The sequence below is a fragment of the Lutra lutra genome, chromosome 14, assembly GCF_902655055.1.
Source record: "Lutra lutra chromosome 14, mLutLut1.2, whole genome shotgun sequence".
Taxonomy (NCBI): domain Eukaryota; kingdom Metazoa; phylum Chordata; class Mammalia; order Carnivora; family Mustelidae; genus Lutra; species Lutra lutra.
The window spans coordinates 64,737,932-64,756,410 of NC_062291.1; the positions used below are offsets into that span (position 1 = coordinate 64,737,932).

Sequence of the window (18,479 nt, forward strand, 5' to 3'; positions counted from 1 at the left end):
AAAAAGATTTTTTTAAAGGTTTTATTTATTCATTTGACAGAGAGAGAGAGAGAGAGAGAGATCACAAGTAGGCATCGAGGTAGACAGAGAGAGTGGGGGCAGCAGGCTCCCTGCTGAGCAGAGAGCCCAATGTGGGGCTCAATCCCAGGACTTCGAGATCATGACCTGGGCCGAAGGCAGAGGCTTAACCCACTGAACCAACCAGGAGCCCCAAAAGAGATGTTTTTATGTAGCTCATGATGCCAATGTCTAACATATATTTGAATTAAATTGAAATGAGCTGGGCGCCTGGGTGGCTCAGTGGGTTAAGCCTCTGCCTTCAGCTCAGGTCGTGATCTCAGGGCCCTGGGATCGAGTCCCACGTTGGGCTCTCTCCTTGGCAGGGAGCCTGCTTCCTCCTCTCTCTCTCTCTGCCTGCCTCTCTGCCTACTTGTGATCTCACTCTGTCAAATAAATAAATAAAATCTTTAAAAAAAAATTGAAATGAGCTAAAACTTCTTTAAGTTCCCCACAGCTTACTTGAGATTACCAGAAGTTCATTAAAAAATTATTTCTAGGGGCACCTGCATGGCTCAGTGGGTTAAGCCTCTGCCTTTGGCTCAGGTCATGATCTCAGGGTCCTGGGATCAAGCCCTGCATCGGGTTCCCAGCTCAGCAGGGAGCCTGCTTCTCCCCCTACCCCCTGCCTGCCTCTCTGCTTACTTACGATCTCTCTCTCTGTCAGATAAATAAATAAAATATTAAAAAAATATTTCTATATGAATTGCAAGATCATGGACTCCGAACATTATGGATGGCAGCTGTTACCTGGGTGTGGTATGCCAGACAGCACATCCCTATAGTGGAGCAGTATTGAGGATGTGATAATGGGGAGCTCCTTCATCTGACCCCATTTGTATAAACTTGAGGCCCAACTACTTCTGCTTTTCCCAGTTTCCCCAGCTGTGAAAGTGTGGAGAACATAAACGTAGTAAGGATTCTCATTATAAACTCGGCACCATGATTCCATGGAAGAAGACGGGAGCCAGGCATCAGAAAACTTAAATCCTTGTTCTTTTGACCAAAACTTAACTTCCCCAATACCAAGTTTCATTAACTGTGAAATAGGAGGATTGTGTGCTCACCTGTATATGTATTCTGTAACTACAGATACACAGTGGTGAATTGGACATGATTCCTGCCCCTTTTATGACTTACAGCCTAATGGCAGGAGGGGCATGCCAACAACCAGTATTGTCTTAGTGTAAACAGCTTCTTAGAAGCAGAGAGTAAAAATAGTGATGATACCTGGAGGGAGTGGTTGACTCTACCTGGTAGATGAGAAAATGCTTGAGAGCAGGGTTCCAAGTAGTCATAACTGCCTTGCCTTCCTTTCAGTGTCCTTGTAAGTCTCAAATGTATGTGAAAGAGCAGTATGGTCCACTTATTATTATTATTATTATCATTATCATTATTTTCGTAAGTCAGAGCTATTATGCTTCCAGGCATACAATTAAAAATAAGCTCCTTACTCTTGGCTAGCCTTTTATAGGAATGTTGGCCTTTCTCTTATGTGTTAAAAAGGGGTCAGACTCTACATCCGTAAAGTAAGGGAATGTGAAATCTGACTTTATTAGCCATGCTGGGGTTCCTCTTTATTTTTCTGAAGTCTTGAGGCTCTTCTAGAATTTTTTCTTATTCCATGAGTTACTATCCATTCTTATGTGCCCATTTTAATTACTGATGTATTCAACAAATATTTTAGTGAATACTTTTTTTATGTACTGAAGGAATATAAACACAGCTAAATAATACAAATCTGAAAGACATGGCCACATATTACTTCATGGTAAGTGCCATGATGAGTGCAGTGAATTGAGAAGGGAGAAAGATGAGTGGCTTGAGGTGGTTGGAAAAGGGTGTGTGGAGGGAACCACCCAGGCTTGTGTAATGTTTACTTAGGCATAGATATGGCCTTATCTCTGTGAAGACTTGGGAATATAAACAAGTGTGGAATCCTCCTGGTCAGTGAAGAGTCCATTTCACTTAGATTATATATAGGAGAGATAGATTTAAGATTACATATAGGAGAGAGAGATTTAAGCAGTGAGAGAGAAAACTCAAATAACACAATATTTTGTGCATAATATTGGCTCAGATACCAGCTGATGAGTATTTTTACCTGTGTTTTATTTCCCTGAGAACACAGAATTTGCCTCTTCTTTATCTTCATAGCTACCAGAGTGCCTTACATGTAGGAGCTATTCAGTAAATAAATTTTAAATAAATTGTGCTGAATTGTTTTGAAAGGAGCTAAAGATATCATGGAGTTTGAAGGAAAATAAGAATTTTATGAAGGCTTTACCCCTGAAGGAGAGAATGATGGATGGCATCAGGAAGGATTTACACTCAGCTCAAAAAACATCAGTTGATTGGATATACATTAAGCACCTCCTTGGTTCCAGAAGTCACCACGATAAGCACAGCATGATCATGTTCATAGATTTTTATCGAGATAAAATGGATGCCAACTTGGATGTGTTAGGCACTCTGGTGTGCGGGAATGTCCTTATCTATAAAGGGCGATGCCATGTGTATTTATGTTGACACGTGTCTTTGATGCTTATGCTTCCTCATTTCATTGTTTTGCAGCTCTACAGCTCCATGGACTTTGGAAGACGGTGGCAACTCATGCATGAACGTATCACACCCAACAGGTTTTACTGGTAAGCCCCATCCGCAGACCTGCTACCCTCTTGGATAAAAGAATTATTGGAAAGCATAGCACTTGGGATAATACTCAACACCTTCAGCACTTGAAGGCACGTGTGTTCTAGTGCTTTGCTACTTGGTGTGGTTCACAGGACCAGAAGAATCAGCATCACCTGGGAACTTGTTAGAAATGCAGAGTCTTGGGCAAGACGTCCTCTGCAAGAGTCTGCATGTAACACGGTCCCTAGTGATTCAGTGTGTACGTTCAAGTTTGAGAAGCAGTGGGGTGCTCCAGGAGAAGGTCTCTTGGCTGGTGCTGTTTGCTGGGTGCTAATCTCCCTTTGTTGGGACAAAGTATATATTTTGTGTAGCTATTCTAAAGCAGTATATCCTAAAATGTACTCTTAAGAACACTAGTTCCACAAAATGCTTTACCTCTCTGAAGTGTTTCTATTGTCAAGCAATTTTAAGTAATGATTATTTAACCCTGTCTTACTCGAGATGCAGGATTCACTTTAGGATAGTTAAGACTCTGGAGAAACCCAGAGACTGAAGAGGCCTCCCAGACTTATTTCACTAAAGAATCCTTTTCCCATGTCACACATATAAATGCTTCAGAACAGCTTCTGTGGAGCACATTCTGAAAAGCCTTTTTTAAGAGTGAGTATACATGTTCCAAATGGAAACTTAGCCCTCCCCCATCAGAAAGTCTTTTTTTATTAATTGGGGTTCCTTTGTATGTGAGTGCTATTTTTACCTGGGTTATAGCAAGCTGAACATGGTTTGGTGTAATTTCATATTTTATTCTTTCCTGCTGCAATGTGAAAAACTTCTTACTTACATCCTGCTTTCATCAGCAGAGGTATGGCCAAAGGAATAGAGATTAGGAAGCATGCACCCAAGTGTTTAATGTGCTTCATTATATGCTTAATTAAAACAAAACCAAAATTAATCTTTGGAAGTAGTCCCTATTTCCTACCTCTTTTTAAGCACCTTAGTTCAATACCTTCAAAAAGTCATGAGATGGGGAGAGGAGTCAAGATGGCGGAGAAGTAGCAGGCTGAGACTACTTCAGGTAGCGGGAGATCAGCTAGATAGCTTATCTAAAGATTGCAAACACCTACAAATCCAACGGGAGATCGAAGAGAAGAAGAACAGCAATTCTAGAAACAGAAAATCAACCACTTTCTGAAAGGTAGGACTGGCGGAGAAGTGAATCCAAAGCGACGGGAAGATAGACCGCGGGGGGAAGTGCCGGCTCCCGGCAAGCGGTGGAGCAACAGAGCACAAAATCGGGACTTTTAAAAGTCTGTTCCGCTGAGGGACATCGCTCCAGAGGCTTACCCGGGGTGAAGCCCACGCGGGGTCAGCGTGGCCTCAGGTCCCGCAGGGTCACAGAAGGATCGGGGGTGGCTGAGTGTCGCAGAGCTTACAGGTATTAGAACGGGGAAGCCGGCTACAGAGACAGAGCCGAGGAGTAAGCACTAAGCTCGGGGTTACCTTGAACCGGTCTCAGGCTCGGTCAGCTCGGAGCGCGGCCCGAGGCCAGGGTGACGGGAGTAATTGGGTGCTGTTCTCTGAGGGTGCGCTGAGGAGTGGGGCCCCGGGCTCTCGGCTCCTCCTGGCCGGAGACTGGGAGGCTGCCATCTTCATTCCCGTCTTCCGGAACTCTACGGAAAGCGCTCAGGGAACAAAAGCTCCCGAAAGCAAATCCGAGCGGATTACTCAGCCTGGCCCCGGGTAAGGGCGGTGCAACTCCGCCTGGGGCAAAGACGCTTGAGAATCACTACAACAGGCCCCTCCCCCAGAAGATCAACAAGAAACCCAGCCAGGACCAAGTTCACCTACCAAGGAGTACAGTTTCAATACCAAGGAGAGCAGCGGAATTCCAGAGAAGGAGAAAGCAAAGCACGGAACTCATGGCTTTCTCCCCATGATTCTTTAGCCTTGCAGTTAATTTTTTTTGTCTTTTTCAATTTTTTTCTCTTCTTCTGCTAAATTTTTTAAACTTTTACCCTTTTCTTTTTTAACGTTTTTTAACTAGTTTATCTAATATATTTTTTCCTTTTTATATACTTTCTTTATTCATTTTCTTCTTTTAATTGTTTCATTTTTTTTTCTTTCTAAACCTCTTTTTATCCCCTTTCTCCCCCCTCATGATTTGGGATCTCTTCTGATTTGGTTAAAGCATATTTTCCTGGGGTTGTTGCCACCCTTCTAGTATTTTACTTGCTCCTTCATATACTCTTATCTGGACAAAATGACAAGGCGGAAAAATTCACCACAAAAAAGAAAGAACAAGAGGCAGTACCAAAGGCTAGGGACCTAATCAATACTGACATTGGTAATATGTCAGATCTAGATTTCAGAATGACGATTCTCAAGGTTCTAGCCGGGCTCGAAAAAGGCATGGAAGATATTAGAGAAACCCTCTTGGGAGACATAAAAGCCCTTTCTGGAGAAATAAAAGAACTAAAATCTAACCAAGTTGAAATCAAAAAAGCTATTAATGAGGTGCAATCAAAAATGGAGGCTCTCACTGCTAGGATAAATGAGGCAGAAGAAAGAATTAGCGATATAGAAGACCAAATGACAGAGAATAAAGAAGCTGAGCAAAAGAGGGACAAACAGCTACTGGACCACGAGGGGAGAATTCGAGAGATAAGTGACACCATAAGATGAAACAACATTAGAATAATTGGGATTCCAGAAGAAGAGGAAACAGAGAGGGGAGCAGAAGGTATGTTGGAGAGAATTATTGGAGAGAATTTCCCCAATATGGCAAAGGGAACAAGCATCAAAATCCAGGAGGTTCAGAGAACCCCCCTCAAAATCAATAGGAATAGGTCCACACCCCGTCACCTAATAGTAAAATTTACAAGTCTTAGTGACAAAGAGAAAATCCTGAAAGCAGCCCGGGAAAAGAAGTCTGTAACATACAATGGTAAAAATATTAGATTGGCAGCAGACTTATCCACAGAGACCTGGCAGGCCAGAAAGAGCTGGCATGATATATTCAGAGCACTAAATGAGAAAAACATGCAGCCAAGAATACTATATCCAGCTAGGCTATCATTGAAAATAGAAGGAGAGATTAGAAGCTTCCAGGACAAACAAAAACTGAAAGAATTTGCAAACACCAAACCAGCTCTACAGGAAATATTGAAAGGGGTCCTCTAAGCAAAGAGAGACCCTAAAAGTAGTAGATTAGAAAGGAACAGAGACAATATACAATAACAGTCACCTTACAGGCAATACAATGGCACTAAATTCATATCTCTCAATACTCACCCTCAATGTTAATGGGCTAAATGCCCCAATCAAAAGACACAAGGTATCAGAATGGATAAAAAAACAAAACCCATCTATATGTTGCCTACAAGAAACGCATTTTAAACCCGAAGACACCTCGAGATTTAAAGTGAGGGGGTGGAAAAGAATTTACCATGCTAATAGACATCAGAAGAAAGCAGGAGTGGCAATCCTTATATCAGATCAATTAGATTTTAAGCCAAAGACTATAATAAGAGATGAGGAAGGACACCATATCATACTCAAAGGATTTGTCCAACAAGAAGATCTAACAATTTTAAATATCTGTGCCCCTAACGTGGGAGCAGCCAACTATATAAACCAGTTAATAACAAAATCAAAGAAACACAACAACAATAATACAGTAATCGTAGGGGACTTTCACACTCCCCTCACTGAAATGGACAGATCTTCCAAGCAAAAGATCAACAAGGAAATAAAGGCCTTAAATGACACACTGGACCAGATGGACATCACAGATATATTCAGAACATTTCATCCCAAAGCAACAGAAAACACATTCTTCTCTAGTGCACATGGAATATTCTCCAGAATAGATCACATCCTCGGTCCTAAATCAGGTCTCAACCGGTATCAAAAGATTGGGATCATTCCCTGCATATTTTCAGACCACAACGCTCTGAAGCTAGAACTCAATCACAAGAGAAAATTTGGAAAGAACCCAAATACATGGAGACTAAACAGCATCCTTCTAAAGAATGAATGGGTCAACCAGGAAATTAAAGAAGAATTGAAAAAATTCATGGAAGCAAATGATAATGAAAACACAACGGTTCAAAATCTGTGGGACACAACAAAGGCAGTCCTGAGAGGAAAATATAAAGCGGTACAAGCCTTTCTCAAGAAACAAGAAAGGTCTCAGGTACACAACCTAACCCTACACCTAAAGGAGCTGGAGAAAGAACAAGAAAGAAACCCTAAACCCAGCAGGGAAGAGAAATCATAAAGATCAGAGCAGAAATCAATGAAATAGAAACCAAAAAAACAATAGAACAAATCAACGAAACTAGGAGCTGGTTCTTTGAAAGAATTAATAAGATCGATAAACCCCTGGCCAGACTTATCAAAAAGAAAAGAGAAAGGACCCAAATAAATAAAATCATCAATGAGGGCGCCTGGGTGGCTCAGTGGGTTAAACCGCTGCCTTCGGCTTAGGTCATGATCTCAGGGTCCTGGGATCGAGTCCCACATCGGGCTCTCTGCTCAGCAAGAAGCCTGTTTCCCTCTCTCTCTCTCTCTGCCTGCCTTTCCGTCTACTTGTGATCTCTCTCTGTCAAATAAATAAATAAATAAATAAAATCTTTAAAAAAAAATAAAAAATAAAATCATGAATGAAAGAGGAGAGATCACAACGAACACCAAAGAAATACAGACAATTATAAGAACATACTATGAGCAACTCTACGCCAACAAATTTGACAATCTGGAAGAAATGGATGCATTCCTAGAGACATATAAACTACCACAACTGAACCAGGAAGAAATAGAAAGCCTGAACAGACCCATAACCAGTAAGGAGATTGAAACAGTCATCAAAAATCTCCAAACAAACAAAAGCCCAGGGCCAGACGGCTTCCCGGGGAATGCTACCAAACATTAAAGAAGAACTAATTCTTATTCTCCTGAAACTGTTCCAAAAAATAGAAATGGAAGGAAAACTTCCAAACTCATTTTATGAGGCTAGCATCACCTTGATCCCAAAACCGGGCAAGGATCCCATCAAAAAGGAGAACTACAGACCAATATCCTTGATGAACACAGATGCAAAAATTCTCACCAAAATACTAGCCAATAGGATTCAACAGTACATTAAAAGGATTATTCACCACGACCAAGTGGGATTTATTCCAGGGCTTCAAGGTTGGTTCAACTTCCGCAAATCAATCAATGTGATACAACACATTAATAAAATAAAGAACAAGAACCATATGATACTCTCCATAGATGCTGAAACAGCATTTGACAAAGTACAGCACCCCTTCCTAATCAAAACTCTTCAAAGTGTAGGGATAGAGGGCACATACCTCAATATTATCAAAGCCATCTATGAAAAACCCACCGCAAATATCATTCTCAATGGAGAAAAACTGAAAGCTTTTCCGCTAAGGTCAGGAACACGGCAGGGATGTCCGTTATCACCACTGCTATTCAACATAGTATTGGAAGTCCTAGCCTCAGCAATCAGACAACAAAAGGAAATTAAAGGCATCCATCTCGGCAAAGAAGAAGTCAAACTATCACTCTTCGCAGATGATATGATACTCTATGTGGAAAACCCAAAAGACTCCACTCCAAAACTGCTAGAACTTGTACAGGAATTCAGTAAAGTGTCAGGATATAAAATCAATGCACAGAAATCAGTTGCATTTCTCTACACCAACAACAAGACAGAAGAAAGAGAAATTAAGGAGTCCATCCCATTTACAATTGCACCCAAAACTATAAGATACCTAGGAATAAACCTAACCAAAGAGACTAAGAATCTATACTCAGAAAACTATAAAGTACTCATGAAAGAAATTGAGGAAGACACAAAGAAATGGAAAAATATTCCATGCTCCTGGATTGGAAGAATAAATATTGTGAAAATGTCTATGCTACCTAAAGCAATCTACACATTTAATGCAATTCCTATCAAAGTACCATCCATTTTTTTCAAAGAAATGGAACAAATAATCCTAAAATTTATATGGAACCAGAAAAGACCTCGAATAGCCAAAGGAATATTGAAAAAGAAAGCCAAAGTTGGTGGCATCACAATTCCGGACTTCAAGCTCTATTCAAAGCTGTCATCATCAAGACAGCATGGTACTGGCACAAAAACAGACACATAGATCAATGGAACAGAGTAGAGAGCCCAGAAATAGACCCTCAACTCTATGGTCCACTAATCTTCGACAAAGCAGGAAAGAATGTCCAATGGAATAAAGACAGCCTCTTCAATAAATGGTGTTGGGAAAATTGGACAGCCACATGCAGAAAAATGAAATTGGATCATTTCCTTACACCACACACGAAAATAGACTCAAAATGGGTGAAGGACCTCAATGTGAGAAAGGAATCCATCAAAATCCTTGAGGAGAACACAGGCAGCAACCTCTTCGACCTCAGCCGCAGCAACATCTTCCTAGGAACATCGCCAAAGGCAAGGGAAGCAAGGGCAAAAATGAACTATTGGGATTTTATCAAGATCAAAAGCTTTTGCACAGCAAAGGAAACAGTTAACAAAACCAAAAGACAACTGACAGAATGGGAGAAGATATTTGCCAACGACATATCAGATAAAGGGCTAGTGTCCAAAACCTATAAAGAACTTAGCAAACTCAACACCCAAAGAACAAATAATCCCATCAAGAAATGGGCAGAAGACATGAACAGACATTTCTGCAAAGAAGACATCCAGATGGCCAACAGACACATGAAAAAGTGCTCCATATCACTCGGCATCAGGGAAATACAAATCAAAACCACATTGAGATATCACCTCACACCAGTCAGAATGGCTAAAATTAACAAGTCAGGAAATGACAGATGCTGGCGAGGATGCGGAGAAAGGGGAACCCTCCTACACTGTTGGTGGGAATGCAAGCTGGTGCAACCACTCTGGAAAACAGCATGGAGGTTCCTCAAAATGTTGAAAATAGAACTACCCTATGACCCAGCAATTGCACTGCTGGGTATTTACCCTAAAGATACAAACGTAGTGATCCGAAGGGGCACGTGCACCCGAATGTTTATAGCAGCAATGTCTACAATAGCCAAACTATGGAAAGAACCTAGATGTCCATCAACAGACGAATGGATAAAGAAGATGTGGTATATATACACAATGGAATACTATGCAGCCATCAAAAGAAATGAAATCTTGCCATTTGCGACGATGTGGATGTTACTAGAGGGTATCATGCTTAGCGAAATAAGTCAATCGGAGAAAGACAACTATCATATGATCTCCCTGATATGAGGGAGAGGAGATGCAACATGGGGGGTTAAGGGGGTAGGAGAAGAGTAAATGAAACAAGATGGGATTGGGAGGGAGACAAACCATAGTGACTCTTAATCTCACAAAACAAACTGAGGGTTGATGGGGGGAGGGGGGTGGAGAGAGGGGGGGTGGGGTTATGGACATTGGGGAGGGTATGTGCTATGGTGAGTGCTGTGAAATGTGTAAACCTGGCGATTCACAGACCTGTACCCCGGGGATAAAAATATATTATATGTTTAAAAATAAATAAATAAATAAAATTTTAAAAAAAGTCATGAGATGGCCATTTTTGTCTTCTATAAGGTAGGGGTGGGGTGGTGTGTGTGTGTGTGTGTGTGTGTGTGTGTGTGTGTGTGTGTGTAGTGGGGGGTGGTGATGAGTACTTTGTGTATATATATATATATTTTTTTCACACCAACATCTTTGAAAGCAGTGTCTCCACCCAGTCCCCATCTGTATGCACAAAATTATGTCCAGAATCCAGAAAAATAATTGCAGAAGCATCCTGTAAAAATGCACTGTGTACCAACCTACTGATTGCACATGGTGAGTGGGGGGTAGTGCTGTTGACTCAAAACCTGGCCTATTCCCACTTATTTTGTCCTTTTCAGACCAACTATTATTTGGTCTGTACTGTTAATTACACTTATTACTGGATCTGTATTTAGAACTATTAAGATTTTTAATAGACTAAGGCAGAAAAAGGAAATTTGTTTCTCTGATACTCCAGCTCTGTGACTACAGCCTTTTGCTCAGCCAAGAGAGACCAGTTTCTTGGTGTGCCATTACTCACAGGTCCCTCAAAAAGGAAAAAAAAAAATAAGCCCTCTGCTATTTCTGGAACAGTCTTGAGGTGGCAAGGCTGTTGGCTGACTAGGAAGTCAAGTTGATGGAAAAGGAAAGTACAATAGACTAGATAAGCCTTGTCATCGTTTCTGAGGGAAATTAAATTAAGTGGTTGAGGGGCAGCATTTTCCCATGTTTTGTAAAGAGCAAGAAGAGAAGTTTCCAGCTGTGGTCTGCCCTCCCCCTTCCTTTGTGTAGCAGAAAGAATAAATCCCCAGGTCCTGATAATTGTGTTTCATCTCTCCTGCACTCTGTGATTCTTTCACATATGCCCCCATGGGGAAATATAAAAGTTAGTGCCCTTGCTGGCTAGCCAAGTGGTAGTTGGCAATTCCATCTTCATAATTATCACTTCTTCGTTTCTGATGTATAATTGCCGTGATTATTCTTCTAGGCATCATAGGAGTTGCAGTGGAAGAGCTCACTTTACACTGACATTTTTTTTTTTCCCTAATGACAAAATCCATGTCTGTCTAAAGCTCTAATCCATTTGTGTTGAAGAGACATGGTCTGTATGGGTTAGGAGTAGAAAAATTTACTCGGAACCTCCTTGAGAAAAGACAAAGTGTGCGCCTGTCTTGTGTAGAGCCTTGCTCTGGCTGACACAAGGACTCTTAGAGTTGTGGTTCCCTCATCTGTAAAATGGGAACAAGATTCTTCTTGTCAATTTCGTAAGATTCTATAAACGACCAGGTATGATCAGTTGGGCACTTGGCAATTTCATCTCTTCAATTTCATATCAGATTTATCAGTTGTACATTATAAGTCATTAAGAATTATGCTTATTAGCATTTCTAAAGACCATGAAACCTAAGTGATTTGTCGTTGTTCTGGGACACAAATTTGTATCCCATGCGAAATCAGATTTGGATAACTGTAGACATCTGATTACAATTGATTGGATCTGATTTATTAGGAAAGTCCCACTTATTAGCCAAACCTCTACTGCCTCCTACTCTTTACTGAGTCATAATTCTTGTGAACTGGTATAGCCAAAACAAATCAACAACAAAAAGCCCTAAAACTATTTCTCTTGGAGAGAGGGTGCAGTGAAGTGGTGTTGGGGACAGTGTGGACACACGGGAGGGAATGCAGTCATGCTAAAAACAAGACATTGAGGTGAGGGTAGTTGATAATATTTTAATCTTGTATGTAGACAAAGAGCGTGAATGTGCAATTCACAAGTAATATCACCCATATATTGTTATCTATAATTTGGAGATTTGCAATTGTCTAGGGGTAGATCCTTCGTGAATATAAACTTTCTTCCTCATGCTGCCTTCAGTTGATGGAAAATAGCCCCTGAAGGGGATTTGTGAGAAAAGCACTGTGATCCCGAAGTGGTTTGGCCAAGGGTGCGAGGAAAGAACCGACCGCACAAGCTCGTATTTGCTGTAATGGCCGTGAACGTGTGTTGGGAATAGAAAGGGGCAGCTGTTATTTACCATTTCCTCCTTAGAGCCCCACAGTGCCTTTGAGTTAGGCAGGACTTGGGGCATAATATTCATTAGCAGCAATAACAAAAGCTTCATCTGGAGGTAAAATTTTTTATGTGAATTCCAGATGCTCTAACCCCACCAAGAGGGGTCACTAGGAATCTTATATTATGGACTGATTCAGCTATCCAGTGCATGCCCAAATAGTACTAACTGACATGAAAACTCCTTTATATGTGACCCTTTCACTCATTGATACCTGGTTAACGAGCAGATCACCAGGCCTATCCCATGTGACCATTTATCACCCCAGCTGCTTTAGCAATAATAATTTGCAAGCAGAGCACAAAAGTGGTATGTGTTTCTTAACATAATCCCTTTATTGTATGCTTGAGCAAAGCTATCATGAGGAGAAAGTATGTGTTTTCTTTTCTTTTTTTTTTTAAATATCCTACTGAGCTGCAAATGAATAGTATTTCCACTCCTCCACTGGGAGGTATTTAAGAGGCAGGAGCATTCTGCAGTGGGAAGATTGTTTTCTTTGCACATCCAATGTGAATACTTGTTGTGCTTCACAGCTTTGCCTTCAGGGCCCCTCAGCCTCCCTAGGTGTTCAGCTTCTTCTGGTATAACTTGGCTGGCCTCTACATGCATCTGGTCTGATGGCATTTGCTTGTATAGCATTGTGAAAGAGAGAAGGAATAGCTACAATATCTCTTCCTTATTAACTTCCCCCTCATTATGCTGGCTTCTGAAAGATCAGGGTCTTTTTTGGTCTTACTTCTTGCCATCACTGCAGGGGAGTGTGTTGATAAAGTAATGCACCCTAAGGTATCAGGGACTTTAAACTCTTAGTCCTTTTCTGGGATGTTTGGGTTGCAACAATGATTGGTCTTGAGAGTAAGAAACCCTATAAGAAGTCAATATGTGTAGTACTGGTTTAATTTATTTTATTTTATTATGATTTTTATTTAAATTCGATTAGCCAACATATTAGTTTTTGATGTCATGTTCATTGATTCATTAGTTGTGTAACACCCAATGCTTATCACATCACGTGCCCTCCTTAATACCATCACCCACTTACCCAATCCCCCCACCCACCTTCCCTTCCGCAACCCTCAGTTTGCTTCCCAGAGTCAAAAGTCTCTCATGGTTTTTCTCCCTCTCTGATTTCTTCCCATTCTGTTTTCCTTTCCTTCCCCCATGATCCTCTGCACTATTTCTTATATTCCACATTTGAATGAAACCATATGTTAATTGTCTTTCTCTGATTGACTTATTTCACTCAGCATAATATGCTTCAGTTGCATCCACAGCAATTTTAAACGGTAGTATTTACAATAAATGGCTGTGTAATATTCCATTGTATATATGAACCACATCTTCTTTATCCATTCATCCGTTGAAGGACATCTCAGCTCATTCCACAGTTTGGCTCTTGTGGACATTGTTGCTATGAACATTGGGGTGCAGGTACCCCTTCTTTTCAGTAATCTGTATCTTTGGGGAAAATACCCGGTAGTACAATTGCTGCATCATAAGTAGCTCTATTTTGAACTTCTTGAGGAACCTCCACGCTGTTTTCCAGAGTGGCTGCACCAGCTTGCATTTCTACCAGCAGTGTAAGAGAGTTCCCCTTTCTCCATACGTAATACTGGTTTTAGATCAGCTCACATTAGAGGGGCAGGAAGAAGGCCTCTTGAGGACTGCTCATTTGAGCTACTATGATGCCTAGTTGCAGGCTGATTAGTGGCTGGTGTATAGGGACAGTCAGGGTGGGCTCTATGTCTCTCCTGTACTTTGATTAAGGTCAGTGTACTCACTAGATTTCTAGCGGTGGTTTGTGCCAGCAGCTTTTCTCTTTTGGTTTTCAGAAAGGCAATGGGAGAGGGTAGAAAAAATGGAAAAATACACAGGAGTTCCTGAGAAAATGCCTTTTAAAGGAAAAAGGGATGGCATGGAAAAAGATAACAGATTAAAAGTCTTCTCGTTACAATCTTGCCTTTTCAAGCCTCTATTCTTCTTGTTTTCCCCAGTTTCTTTTTGTCTGCATATGCTCATTCATTTGTAGCCTACGCACATTACATGTGAATTTCTACAATCTACTTTTTCTCCTCTTAATGTTCTATTTTAGCAATTTTTATGTTATTATAAAATCTTTATAACCACCATTTTTAATTGTCTATGCAATACTTCATTATATAAAGATACATATTTTATTACTGTGTTTTCTTTTTATTGGGCATTAGAAATTTTCACATTTTTGATTACCATAAATAACAGTTTCATAATTATTTTGTGAATATCTATTTAATATCTAGGGTTATTTTCTTGCACCAGTGTCTGGGTAGCCCAAGGAAGAACTTTGTGTTTTTCCCAGTCTCAGCAGAGTGTCACATTTACGTGATTATGACCCAGATTCAATACGGAAGGCATTTCAGAGCAATGCTGCTTTTTTACTGAACATTTTCTTAAATGCAAAGAAGCATTATATCATACAGCACACAGTGAGTCTTTCTAAAACTCCTTTACTCGTATTTGTCTCCAAAAGTTCTGATCATCTGGGTTACTTTCTCATCTCAGTCACAGAGGCTTGTTGTCAGAGCAGTGCTCTTCCAGAGCTCCCCTCCCCTCTCCACCTACACCTTCCTCCCCAAGTATTCTAGGCTTTTCTTATGTATGGTGACCTACCCTCTGTCCTTTACTGCTCCACCCATCACTCTCACCCCACTCCTCCAGCAAATCAATGTAATATTTTTTAGACACCCATCCCTTAGAACGTGAAAGAAGGGGAACTGGTAATTGTTAGAGTTTAATATTTTTGGTTTGATCAACACCAGAAGGGGAATAATTATATCAAAATACCTAAATTTTGAATATCTTTAAAACCTGTCATTAAAAACATTACAAGTTGGGGCACCTTGGTAACTCAGTCAGTTAAGCATCTGACTTGATTTCATCTCAAGTCATGATCTCAGGGTCATGAGATCGAGCCCTGCATTGGATTCTGTGCTAGTCTGGTACCTGCTCAAGATTCTCTCTCAGCCACTCCCTCTGCCCCACCCCCTGCTCATGCTCACTCTCTCTCTATCTCTCAGTCAAAAAAAAAAAAAAAGATCAAAGTTGTGTGCTAACATACATTCCCACGTATAACATATGCAAAAATAAGTCTATTTATAGTTAATATTTCTTCTTTGTGGCAAGCAGCCTCCAAAATGGCCCCCAATGGTCTCATCATCTGGGGACCATGCTATTGTATATTCCCCTCCATTTGAGTTTGGCTGAATTTTGTGACTTGATTCTAGTGAACAGAATGTGGCAGAGGTAATGAGGTATCCCTTGAGAGATTTGGATACAAAAAGACAGTGGTTTTCATCTTGGGTGTGCTCTCTTGCTTGCTTGGCCAAAGCAAGCTGCCATGTTGTAAGCTTCACTGTGGAGAGGCCCATGTGGCAAGTATCTGGGGGCGGTCTCCAGCCAGAAGTCAGGGAGAAACAGAGAGCCTCAGTCCAACCGCTCAGTTCCAATAAGGAACAAACTGACCCTTGCCAACAATTGCATGAGTGTGCTTGGAAGCAGTTCCTTCTCCACTCATCCTTCAGCTGAGACTACAGCTCTGGCCAACACATTGATTGAAACCGAGTGAGGGACCTTGAGGCAGAGGTACCCACTTGAGTGACGTCCTGATTCCTGACCCACAGAAATAGGAAGATAATAAATATTTGCTGCTTTTAGCCACTGTGTTTTATGGTAATCTGTCACACAACAAGTGTGCATGTGCTCTCTTGGAGAAGTGTTAATTTCACTTAAGGCAAAAACTTCCATGTGTCTGAGTCCTAGACCTACCCATCTCAGTGTAGTAGCAGCTGTGGGTATAGAAGACATTGGGCAGAGAAGCAGGAGGTAAAAATGGGGAGTGATTACCTTGAGATAACATGATTGGTATGAGCTCTCTTCCACCTTTACCTCTATTTTAAACTTGGTAGATCTCCCCTGGCCTGGAACTGTATCCTCTGTTTTGCTTCAAAAATAGGCTCCTTTTATTCATGCAGGAACTCATTTAGACCCTAAACTATGATTCCTGAAGAACCACTTGGCGAGTCCTCTTTAGGCTATTAATACATTATCCACGACAGAGCCAGAGTTAAGGAACAGGCAGAATGACCTGAGATTGCTTCCTGGAAAATCAAGGTCTTTTCAAACAAAGTTAATATTATGGACTGAATTTTTGAAGCTGCCTCTAAATGTGCATCTACAATTTTGCAAACACAGTCATTTGCAATCTCAAGTAATGGGATTTAGGCATCGACCTGATATAAGAGATCAGATTTAGAGGCCCTTTGCAAGCCAGGGTACGCCACAAATGATATTTAATTCAGCTCTCCCTTACATTTGTAAAATGGTGCGGCAATTTAAAAATGCATTACATTCAAAATAATACATGCAAGGTCAGGAGGGTAGATGTGAAAACTCAGCTTGCAAGCAGAAATCAGTTTCTACTTTGCTGGTGGGGGCTGCCCATGCTGTGTGTCTGGTTGCATCTTGGCCTTGGAAGAGCTATGTTAATGCTGAGAGCAAGTGCAATGCTGAGAAGCTACCCATGGTAGTCAGCTGGGGCACTGAGGAAGACAGAATGCTCACCACTTTGAATGAAATCAAGATGCATTAGACTCGTGTGATAATTATTCTTAGCTCATATGTGTTCTATGAGCGACAGGAGATAAGGGGACATACGAGCTATATCCTTAATGACTTCTCTGTTGTGAGGAGAAGACCTCATTATTTGATCAGGCCTTGGGATATCTGAAAATACTTGTATGTGTTAAGCAGAATTTAAAAAATAGCCACATTATTCACCTAATCCAGTGTAAGAAAAGTTCCAGGACACAGCAGGAATACCATTCCTCTTTCTTTCCCTAGCCTTGGCTGGTGTCTCTGAAATGAGAGAGAAGTTATTTCCAAATGCTTATTCCACCGAGATGGTTACATGGAGGACATGAGAATATCCATTCAGCTCAGAGACCGTGGAATCTCACTGACAGATAAACTTGCAGAGGAGAGCAAGTTTGATTGTCCTCACAGTGGGTGAGATTCGAGTCGGTTATTGTCCTGTGAAGGCAAGGACAGGAGAGCCCCCACGTAGAGTAGAGCACCTTGACCACTGTAGTCTTCCCGAAGCCCAGATTGCTCACGCAGGACCTATTCCTTACATGAAGAAGTGGGGAAAGTGTATATATGGAAAGTAATGAACCAGTCTGCAGCCTCAGAATAGGGGGTATGAGAATTGGTGGCTCAGGAAATGGCTTAGGGAGAAAAGGAAGAGAAGAATGGTCAGCCAAACAGCCCAAGGAGAAAACACCAAATGGAAGTCTTGGAGGCTGTTGAAATGCAGGTTGGATGCAGGGTTGTGAACAGGAAGAGTCACCCTTTTTCCTCACTGAGGAAATGGAGGAATTTTCTGTTCCCCTAGCTTGGGCTAGGGGTATGTATTAGTTTGCTGGGGCTGTCATAAAGAAATACCATAGACTGGGCAGTATAAATAACAAAAATTTATTTTCTCACGTTCCTGGATGCAGGAAGTCTGAGAGCAGGGTTCCAGATGCTTAGTTTCTGAAGAGAGCTCTCTTCCTGGCTTGCAGATGGTCACCTTCTTGCTGCGGGTGGAGAGGGAGAGCAAGCACTGGTCTCTTCTTCTAAGGACACTAATCCTTAGGGGTTAGAGCTTCAGAATCTGAATTTGGGGGGTGGGAGGGCCACGATACAGATCAGTCCATAGCAAGGTATCAAGCTGAGAAGAGCTTGGAAAGGAATGAGAACTTTCAAGAGAACCTCTTACCAAAAGGAGTTCTGGAGCAAGAAGGGCTAGACATGTGAGGAAAGATGGAGAGGCAATGCCAAACCTACACAAATAGTTTTTTTTTTTTTTTTTAAAGATTTTATTTATTTATTTGACAGACAGAGATCACAAGTAGGCAGAGAGGCAGGCAGAGAGAGAGCGGGAAGCAGGCTCCCGGCTGAGCAGGGATCCCGATGCGGGGCTTGATCCCAGGACCTGGGATCATGACCTGAGCCGAAGGCAGAGGCTTTAACCCATTGAGCCAACCAGGCGCCCCTACACAAATAGTTTTAAGAAGAAACACATTTGGGCGCCTGGGTGGCTCCAGTTGGTTGAGCAACTGCCTTCC

The 18,479-nt window shown here is 41.4% G+C and overlaps 1 protein-coding gene across 4 annotated transcripts in view; it reads left to right on the forward strand.

The window, feature by feature from the left end:
• The window catches only part of SORCS3 (sortilin related VPS10 domain containing receptor 3), a 601,218-nt gene that overhangs the window by 361,471 nt on the left and 221,268 nt on the right, over positions 1–18,479 (forward strand). For all 4 annotated transcript variants that reach the window (XM_047703327.1, XM_047703328.1, XM_047703329.1 and 1 more), the window contains exon 5: positions 2,632–2,705. In XM_047703327.1, the coding sequence (XP_047559283.1) occupies positions 2,632–2,705 (74 nt within the window). The remainder of the gene's footprint in view (positions 1–2,631; positions 2,706–18,479) is intronic.